Below are 10,861 nucleotides of genomic sequence, written 5' to 3' on the forward strand. Positions count from 1 at the left end.
GTCTATATTGGCCTGGGGTTAAACAAGGGAAGAAAAGGCACTCTTCTTCATATAAAAAGTACAGTGTATGCATGAAAATGATGTAAGGAAATGGGATGCTACATTGTAATATGTATTCATTGACTTCCTGCTAATCTTTTAATCAGAGAAAGGCATGCATTTCCACCAGTCCACCACTGTAAACTAATTCTCCATCAATCAACACTGGAAAGATGAAATGCTAAGGTGCCAGAATAAATACTGCATGGCTTTTGTCCGACACTCAAACACTGCCAGTTCATTGAGATTTGTTGAAAAAAGAACTCGGCAAATAGTCTTTCAATAATTTGAACTTTGATCTGAATATGATGGCCTAGCTTTGTCCCCCCCTCCCTACTTTTTTTTTGTTACATTGAGTTTTCTTTCTCATTAATTGGATGGGTTGGAGAGGTTTCCAATTACCTATTGTTCCAGATCTCTTGTTTCAATGACACTTTGTATGGTGTTTGTTTCAGCATCATTTCAACTATCACATGTGAAGACAAGGATACACACACGTGTTTATGTACATACACAATGTGCTTCTTTGTGTCTGTCTACCAAATCCACTTGCAAGGCTTTAGTGGACCTTGGGCTCTAGTACAAGACATTTTCCCAAAGTGCCTTGCAATTATATTAGACCCAAAACCAGACCAATGTGAATGGGAAGCAAACTTCTCAACCACACAGCCATACCTTTGCAATAATATTATCAAGGAAACTTCTGCCTAGTTACTTCATCTGTTCAATGTTACCATTTCTCTCATTAGCTAATGAGTTTCTCTGTATTTGCTATACTTATTTTTAACAGTCATACTCTACTGTCTAAAAAGTGAAAGGCTATATTGGATAACAGTTATAGATACACTGAAGTAAAAAAAAAAATAAAAAGACTGGTATTTGAAGGGAACTACATGGTCAAGGCTAGAATGCCTTTTGATCATGCCAGCTCTGTTGGGGTTAATATGGGGTTAAACAGTGTCTCTCAACCTGTTAGAAGTAGTAGTCACAACACCCTCAAACACACCCTATATTAAAAAAAGGACACAATGACTAATGCAGTGTGGAGACATTCCTGAAAAGGTGGGATAGCCATGGCTTGAATGCCTTTAATCCTAAGTCAGTTCTGATCAAGTAGAAAGATTAAACAGCAGCAGCTAGTTATTGTTAATAATTTTGTGCTCACTTATCCTTATTTTATAAAGTATGTTTATTTTATTTTTCATCAGGTGAAGTTCTGGGATTTGAAAACCTAGTTTATAGTGTCTTTGAATTTGTATTGGGTCTTTTGGAGACTGTGCGCTTTCGAGCTACCGTAAGAAAGTCATGTAATGAAATATTATATTACATGATACTCTACATGCAAATCACAGAGGATCAAGTATGTAACTTCTTTTTCTTTAAGTTTTATTTATTTATTGCATCATATTGTGAGTTGAATGGGTTTTGGAATGGGGGATTTAAACATTAATTATATTTTTTGTGTGTGTGTAATACCTTAGTTGAAAGTCCTACTGCATGGTACCAAGACAGGTCAGAAGAAATTATATTCTTTCAAGAGGTCTGAGTGAATGCTAGCAATAAAGTGGACTCTGCTAAAGGCAGCAAAGGACTGGAGTTTTATTAAACCAGGTGACCACTTAAGTTGAAGAATGATGGATTTCTATAGTTACCAACTATCAAATGTTAACTAAAAATGCTGCCATGCAGTTGCAGAGCAGATTCTTTGGCCACATAACCAAAGCTTCACCCTGGTGTTACAATGTTTTATTTGGCTCTGAAGTTCACCACTGATGTTAGCTATAGGCATGTAGGTCAAATTTCACTGCCTTCATAATCATTTCAGCGTCTGCTATCGCGTCTAATAATAGAGGTATACACATCGATACATTAAACTGACAGTTTTGTTGGTATTCATTCTTTTAAAAGTAATGTAATCAGTGCTGTGTAAACAGTGTAATATTTAACATGTGATGGTGTTTTTGTTTGGTTTTACTTTTTTTCCCATCTAAAGTGGCTTCCACAAAGGCAGGTAAATGCTACTGTAGCTCCTTGCCCTTAGAGGAATCATAGTTTGGGACACTTAGTATTTCTGTGAAGGTAGGAATACTATTGCTGATATATAAATGTTCTGCATCATATCCAAAAGGTTCGACTGATTGACACTAATTCACTCAATAACATGGCACACTGTCACAAGGTTTCCTCCTTTTGCATTTTGACCACTGACTGCAACTGCTTCTCTGATCAAGTTAAGTGCCTAATTTCTCCACACAAGCCTACTCATCTCTCCTCATTCTTATCCTTTCACCCCAGATACCCCTGCACAAAACATTTTGTCCACTCCTTTCTCTCCAGAACAAATCTTTGGAAATCCCTTCTCTCTCCTTTTCCTGCTAACGTTACCAGTGTCGCCTTCCTGGCACTTGTGCCGCAACTCGCGTTCCTGGCACGTGAAAAGTCATTCGAGCGAGATTGTTGCCAGTGCCGCTGGACTGGCTCCTGTGCAGGTTGCCTTCGTGCTGGTGGCACGTAAAAGCACCCAATACACTCTCAGAGTGGTTGGCGTTAGGAAGGGCATCCAGCTGTAGAAACTCTGCCAAATCAGATTGGAGCCTGGTGTAGCCATCTGGTTCACCAGTCCTCAGTCAAATCGTCCAACCCATGCTAGCATAGAAAGCGGATGTTAAACAATGATGATGATGATGTTGACATCGAATGTTCAAAACAAGACATGCCCCACATCAATTTTACATGACAGGCTGCACATGCAAAGTTTAGACGCTTACCTCCTCCTCTTAACCAATTTTTTTTTTTAGCTGAGTGAACAACAAAGCCAATACTGCAGGTTAGATACCGTATGATAATGCTTATGTTGTGCTATTGTATATTCTTCAATTCGAAGTGTCATAGATGTGACTAATTTTCTCTTACACGCAGCTCCTTTTACCATTTTAAATAGGTGCGGCTATGGAGTGGTGATCCTGATCAGTTTGTGGAAGATGAAGATGATGATACATTTTCCTATTCTGTTAGGATATCTGCACAAGATCTGTTGTTGGTTGGTTTTCCTACTTGTAATTATTTTCTTGAAATGTTCTTTAATTATGTTTCTGCTAACAATGTGTAACTTACCATTATATTATCACTCTAAAATGTAAACTAAGTTCCTTCAATCCTCTTTTCTGTTGCAACTTGTTAAGCATAAACTATGTTCCCTCCTTTTTATTCATTTTCTCTTTCCTGTTTAACTGCAGCCTTTTCCTTTTCTGTCTCTTCTTTTGTCTCTTTCTTCCCCATTTCCTCCTCTACTGTCCCCTTTTGATCTTTCCCCTCTCTTTCTCTCTCTCTCTCTCTCTTTGTTTTTCTATATATTGTTTCCCTTCCTTTACAGTCCCTTGCTGCTGAGTTTCCTAATGAAAGTGCCCCAGCGCTATGTCAAGCCTTTACCCAACACATACAACAGGCAGAGCTTGACAAAAATGCTGGTAATCCCAATTGGTAGGAATTAAAATTTTTTCTTTTTATTTAAACCATATTGAGAGTAAATGATCAGTTGACATACTGACCACCTAAAATCATGATTTTGAATTCTGCTTATATAACTGTTTGCATGTAATGTACACTGTCCCTGTCTTTTTATATCTGGTATGCTTGGACTATTGAGTACGTACAAACATCCATAAATTTAGTCATGCAGTTGGTTGAGGCTTGGCTCACACCAACGCTTGAGTATGACTTGCATTATGGCATTGCTCACATTTACATAGCATTAATATTATTACTATTAATGTACTAAGATTCACTAATTACACTAACTATTATCTCATAAATGTGCAATTCTATGTCTCTCTCTTACCCTTATTACAATACCCTCAGCTCACAAACCAGTCATCTGTATACTTTTTCTACTCAGGCCCACTTGTCTTTCTTCCTCTATTCTTTTATTAAACACTTTGCCCAATCCCTCTCTCCAGAACTGAACTACTCTCAATGTATATTTTTACTACCATTATCAGTGTCTAAATGCTCCTACTGCACATCTTCATTAGTTCTGGAAGAGCCTACAACAGGTACGGACATTGTTGCTCCTCCTCTGACTAACTTATGAAACAATAACATACGAAGACAATTTACATTTTGTTTAACCTTGTTCTTACAGGTGGAAAGTTCACGAGTCATGTCTGTTGGCTTTAGGCAGTGTTCGTAATCTATTTGTTGATTATTTGAAAAAAGGGAAACTACAGTTTGACATCAAACACTTTATTGAATCTGTGATCCTTGCAGATATGGCAGCTGAGTCAGGTAACTTTCATATATTCTTTGCTTCATCGTTATTGTATATTCTTATTTGTTACATCTTCTCTCTTAAAATTCTACTTTCTTTCTAAAATATGCAAATATTGGGGTAGATTCCTTGGGCACTTCCTCTATAGGGTCCTATCAGAAGCAACTGTCATTACACTTTCTTGGTTTACCCCTAGGTCTCCTCCTAGTTGGCTTGGATAGAAGAATCCATCTTGTGATTCTTTCCTGCAACATTCTAATCACATGTCCATAGTACTAGATTAAAACTTCTATTTGTAGAAATGTCTGAGGAAAGACTTTAATTTGTAGAAATGTCTGAGGAAAGATTTTGGTTGTTGTTCTTGAGATTTTCTTGGCTGATTTGAATTTGGGTTGAGATGTTGACTACTGTTAACCCATTTGATAAAAACTCAGACATTATGACAAGTGATATTAAATGATGATAACCTGTGATTAACTATGTGTAAAGTATATGTAAAGAATGAAATTATCGTTAAATTATTTTAGACACTCTTTGTTCTAAATATTTGACATCTTTTTATATTTTTACCTCTCTGTAGTGTCACCGTTCTTGATTGGTCGTTGTCTTTGGACTGGCAGTAGATTTGCTGCAGTCATGGATAACGAAACAATGGACAAGTGAGTATTCTTTAATGTTTTGCATGAATGTAAGAATGGCAGTTCTGTTTGCTACTTTGTTATTTTTTAAAATGATAAAAATTTTGTAAATACATCAAAGCTTTTCAAAAATGTCTTTCATATCCTGTCATTTGTATATTGCACTTATTTTTTAATACTTCTGTATATCTTATTTCTTTACTGCCCACAAGGGGCTACACACAGCGGACAAACAAGGACACAAACAGATTAAGTCTATTGTACCAAGTCCAGTGCATAACTGGTACTTATTTAATTGACCCTGAAAGGATGAAAGGCAAAGTCAACCTCGGCGGAATTTGAACTCAGAACATAGCGGCAGACGAAATACTGCTAAGCATTTTGTCCAGTGTGCTAACGTTTCTGCCAGCTCGCCACCTTCTGTATATCTGATTGTAAATAGCAACAAAGATTAATGATTAGTTTTGTGAACTTACTAGTTGAGTGAGAAGTTCTTGCAAATTTCTATCTTAATGTATTATGTGGAGATGGAGAACCACTTTAACTGCTTTGTCAACTGAAACAATCTTGTAATCTAGAAGATGGATTTTTGTTTCAGTGACAAAATGTCCAATAGTTGTTATAAAGATTGTCATAGGAATATTAAATATGAAACATTTTATCAATACAAGGCTTATGTATTGGCAGAATTGCTTCTACATGGTGACTCCATTTCTTAGAAACAATAGCTATATATGTGTCTCTTAAATATTCCTTAAGACCTTAGGCATTGGATTCTGTAGTCCTATAAATGCCATGTCAGAATGAATGGTAGAATGGTAAGCTTGGTCACAGCTCTGGAATGTCTGTGATCATTGGGACTGACTTGAGCTGAACAACAAATCTGATATTGCTTTGCTTTCAGACAACATCTTGTTTCTTACATCCAGCAAGTAATGAGAAAGCTTCAGGAATATTCCAATAAAATGCTTAATTTCTCAAAGTGACAGTATATATATTTGTACACTGTTGATATTTATTTGTTGCTTTTTTTAAGGTGGTGAGCTGGCAGAATCATTAGCATGCTGGGCAGAATGCTTAACAGTATTTTGTCCGTCTGTACATTCTGAGTTCAAATTCTGCCAAGGTCCACTTTGCCTTTCATCCTTTCAGTCGATGAAATAAGTACCAGTTGAGCCCTGGGGGTTGATGTAATCAACTTACTACCTCCCCTAAACTTGCTGATGTGTCAAAACTTGAAACCAATATTTATTTATTTGTTTGTTTTTATTATGTCAATTTAAAGTCATTTTTTTTTTTTTAATTTTGTTAGATTTCTGCAGGCTACCATGACTGGTTTACATCCCAATCAACCAGCTAGTGTTAGAATTTCTGCTGTTAGAGCAGTCTTTGGATTTTGTGAACATCTAAAGAACACTGGCACCACACAGCTTTTGTTCAACTTCCTCCCAAACATCATGGAAGGTCTTCTCACAATTACAACACAGTTTTCGTCGAATGTTTTAGCACTTACGTTGGAAACTCTTATACTTGTGTTGGCAGTGAGTACTTTATTATTTAGTCTGTGTTGCTTGAATTGGATTCTAAGTGGTATTAAGGCTTGCTTTTTTTTTTTTAATGACTTATGGGAATAAGGGGTCTCTGACTGACAAGAAGGAAGAAGAAATTTCTTCAAACTGGAGTCTTGGCTCAAATGCTTGCAATAGGTTGGGCCCTCATAGTGGCACCTATGCAACAGAATATATCTACCACCCCAAAATATGAACAATCCTCCTAACAGGCTTCCACAGTCTGTCTACCAAATTTCAATCAAGGCTTTGCTCATTTTGAAACTATTGTAAAAATTTGGTCAAGGTGCTCTGCAGTGACATTGAACCCAAAATCACATAGTTGCAAAGTGAACTTCTTAACTACACATTCTTGTTTGTGCCCAATTTCAATAAAAAATACAGTTTTAATCTATTTAATTTGCTTGTTCAACCCTATAGAATAAAGTTTGATCTTGGAGATATAACAATTAATATAAAATATTTTTAAAAAGGTTATTTTAAAATTATTTTGCTTTCACTGCTTACTCTTATATTTTGATTCCTTTGAAAATTTAACACCTACAAAAATAGGAATATTCCATAGATTTTTTAAAACTGGTAAAAGTTCTTAGTGCTTGACATTGAAACAGGCTGTATCCAGTTTCCACTATGATATTACTACAAACTTTCTGCATCAATGTCTGTTAACACATTGTCTCTTTGCTGTGATTTGGTGAGAGTTTATCTGCCATACAGTGACCAAGAACCTCTCATCAATTGTTTGAGATGAACATCAACTACATTAGCACCTGTATGTGGTTAAGCAGTTTACTTAATCTTATGGTTTTAGGTTCAGTCCCACTGTCTGGCAACTTGGACATGTCTTCTATTGTAGCGCTGGGTTGACCAATGACTTGAGTGAATTTGGTAGATAGAACCTGAATGAAACTCATTGTGTGTGCGTGTATATTTCTGTGTGAATGTTTACAACAAACACTGAGCTGTGGCGTTTAATGACATTTCCTGTCTACATATTAACTGCTTGCCCATTGTTTTAGGATACTTTGGAATAAAAAAGGGAAACTCTTGACTTGAAAAATATGTTGGTGACAGAAAGAGCATCCAGCTGTAAAAATCATGCCTTTATGTCTAGCACATGCTAGCATGGATTAACAGGCATTAATCAAATGAACAAATTCAGAAAAGCAACATGTGGAAGAGATAAATTTATTTAAATTTAAAAATTGCCAAGCAAATACAATTCTGAAAAAAATCATTAATTTAATTTTGATCATTCCAAATTTTTACCTGGCAAACACTTAGTTTTTCACACAAAACCCATATTCTCTTGTGTTTTCTGTTATACTCAGCTCTGCTTCTCTATTTCAGATTGATGATAATTTTACAGCTAGTGTAGAGTGTAAAGTCACTCCATTAACCATTGCAGTTTTCCTCAAATATAGTAGTGGTACGTATTCATTCTTTTTCCTTGGCTGTTTCTTTTTAATACTTTTTAAAGTTATTATCATCAGGTGTGGCTATATGGTTAAGAAGCTTGCTTGTATATTATACTTAGGCACAAGCCTGGAGTTCAGTCCCACTGCATGGCAACTGTGTGCTAGTATATCCCCAGGCCAACCCAAATCTTGTGAATGGGCCCCAGGCCAACCCAAATCTTGTGAACAAAAACTGAAAGAATTTTGTTGTGTGTACGTGTACCCTTGCTTAGACATCTTGTGATAGTTGTCATACTACAAGTGAGGTTGTTTGTTTCCAATCTTACATGAGAAGCTAGTCTATCTGTGGGAAAATTTAGAACTGAATTTGTATTTTGTACTTTTTCTATTTAATAATGCAATTTTTACAGGGTCCCAATGGGCTAATTATTCACTGAATTTCTGACAATAGTGACAAGGGAGTGTTTGTAACTTGATGCAAGAAATTTTGAAAAGCATCAGTTTTCCATTTTTCTCACCAATATATTCCAAGATATTTGCATGCATGTCTTTCATACGTTCTCTTTCCCCTGCTGACTTTGAGTCGGATGGGATTTTTGGAAGTGTCCCTCTGGACACTAACGCTTTCAATTGCCTCCCTTGACTCTTGTGCATGAATATAATATACATAGGGCTTTTTTAGTTTTTGCCTACCAAATTTCTCTCGAAATATATTGAACGACCCAAGGCTATAATTGTAAACACTTACTCAAGGGAAGGAATCCAACTCAGCCACATGGTTGCAAAGTGAGTCTCTTACCTACCCAGCCATACCTACAAACATGGTTTGTTGAAAGTTTGCCATCATTATATAATAACCAGCGCTTGACTATTCTAGAAATAGCAGTTAAATTACTCACAAGTCACATGTTGCTATGTATTGCCAATATTGCTAAAAAAGCAATACATTCAATATGTACAACCGGAACACTTTTGATTGTAGGTTCGAGGACTGACCTGAAGATAAACAGTAATGTCACACAAGATATTTCTTTAAAATCAAGAATATATTAACAAATCTTGGTGACTAATTAATTACACTAGAGTTATGTAACATTAATACAATGGCCAAGTAGTCATGGTGCTGGACTACAGACCACACCATTTTGAATTCTGTTGCTACTATGTTTGTGTTATCACTGCTTTGGTTTGTTACAATTAAAAAGAAAATCTATTTCACTTGTTGTTTCTTAGTTGAGTAGTAGTAGTAGGAAGAAAAACATACAGCTGTAAAAATAACAACTCCAATAAACTATTTTGTATTGTGCCGGTGGCACATAAAAGCACCCACTACACTCTCGGAGTGGTTGGCGTTAGGAAGGGCATCCAGCTGTAGAAACTCTGCCAAATCAGATTGGAGCCTGGTGTAGCCATCTGGTTCACCAGTCTTCAGTCAAATCATCCAACCCATGCTAGCATGGAAAGCAGACGATAAACGATGATGATGTATATGGAATAAGATTTCTGAGCTAGACACACACTCTGATATTTTGAGGGTGGGGTGTGACAGGCAGGGCATCCAAACATAGAAAATCTACCTTGACAAATTCCATCTGACCTTTGCAAGCTTGGAAAAGCAGACATTAAATGGTAACAATGATGATTTTTTTTCAATTTTACAGATATTCTTAAACAATGGAAGTGTCTTAGTTGAAAATCTTGTTTGTCTGTGGTCATTCTGGGGCACAACCTTGAAGAATATGAGTTGGACGGTGCTTACTCTATTGGTTCTGATTAATGAACTGCTAAGTTATGGGGGATGTAAACACACTAGCACCTCCTGTCAAGCAGTGGTAAGACACACGCATGTTAGCATCTGTTGTCCATGTTGGCATGGATTGGATGGTTTGACCAGGGCTAGAAGGCTGTACCAGACTCCGGTCTGTTTTGGCATGGTTTCTATGGCTGGATGCCCTTCCTAATGTCAACCACTCCAAGAGTGTAATGGGTGCTTTTAAGTGTCATTTGCATGACACTGGTATCTGTCACGACTGCAGTTTTACTTGGCTTGATGGGTCTTCTTCTCAATCACAGCATAATACCAAATAGACTCAGTCATTGACTTCGTGAGGCTCAACATTTGATGCCCAGCATAATGCCAAATGGTTTCGGTTCTTGCCTCTGTGGGGCCCAACGCTTGAAAGGTGCTTTTATGTGCCACTGGCACAGATGCCATTTGCGCAACACCGGTATCTGCCACGACTACAATTTTACTTGGCTTGATGGGTCTTCTCAAGCACAACATAATGCCAAAGGTCTTGGTCATTGCCTCTGTGAGACTTGATATTCAATTTACCTCCATGACGCTCAGCGCTCAAAAGGTGCTTTTTGTATGCTACCTGCATGGGTGATGGTTACGTGACACCAACATCAGCCACAACTGCGATTTCACTTGACAGGTCTTCTCAAGCACAGCATATCACCAAAGCCTCTGTGGACCCAAAGTTCGGAGATCATGCTTCACAAAATCATCCCATTTCCTGGGTCTAGCTCTACCAAAGCTCCCTCCACAATTAGGAATCAACACTTCTTTACACAGCTGTCCTCATTCATACACATCACATGACCATACAGCGCATTTGTCTCTCTTGCACACTTCATCTGATGCCTCTTATGCCTAACTTTACTCTCAAGATGCTTGCATTCTGTAGAACATGCACACTGGCATTGCATATCCAGCAAAGCATGCTGGCTTCATATTATATATATTATAAATTTGATGGGCTTCTTTCAGCTTCCAACTACCAAATCCTCATAAGGCTTTACTTGGCTCAAGGCTTTAGTTGATGACTCTCAAGATTCCATGCAGTGGGACTTAACCTGGAACCATTTGGTTGAGGAGCAAACTTATTACACAGCCATACCTGAGCCTAATAATCTTGACATTATATA

At 37.2% G+C, this 10,861-nt stretch overlaps 1 protein-coding gene across 1 annotated transcript in view; it reads left to right on the plus strand.

Moving 5' to 3' along the window:
• LOC106877043 (importin-9) overlaps positions 1–10,861 on the plus strand; it is a 44,016-nt gene that overhangs the window by 19,854 nt on the left and 13,301 nt on the right. The window contains exons 9-15 of the mRNA XM_052965898.1: positions 1,248–1,399; positions 2,981–3,079; positions 3,413–3,519; positions 4,181–4,323; positions 4,887–4,965; positions 6,257–6,485; positions 7,863–7,941. Coding sequence (XP_052821858.1) covers positions 1,248–1,399; positions 2,981–3,079; positions 3,413–3,519; positions 4,181–4,323; positions 4,887–4,965; positions 6,257–6,485; positions 7,863–7,941 — 888 coding nt within the window. The remainder of the gene's footprint in view (positions 1–1,247; positions 1,400–2,980; positions 3,080–3,412; positions 3,520–4,180; positions 4,324–4,886; positions 4,966–6,256; positions 6,486–7,862; positions 7,942–10,861) is intronic.

Source organism: Octopus bimaculoides, chromosome 2 (genome assembly GCF_001194135.2).
Source record: "Octopus bimaculoides isolate UCB-OBI-ISO-001 chromosome 2, ASM119413v2, whole genome shotgun sequence".
Classification (NCBI taxonomy): domain Eukaryota; kingdom Metazoa; phylum Mollusca; class Cephalopoda; order Octopoda; family Octopodidae; genus Octopus; species Octopus bimaculoides.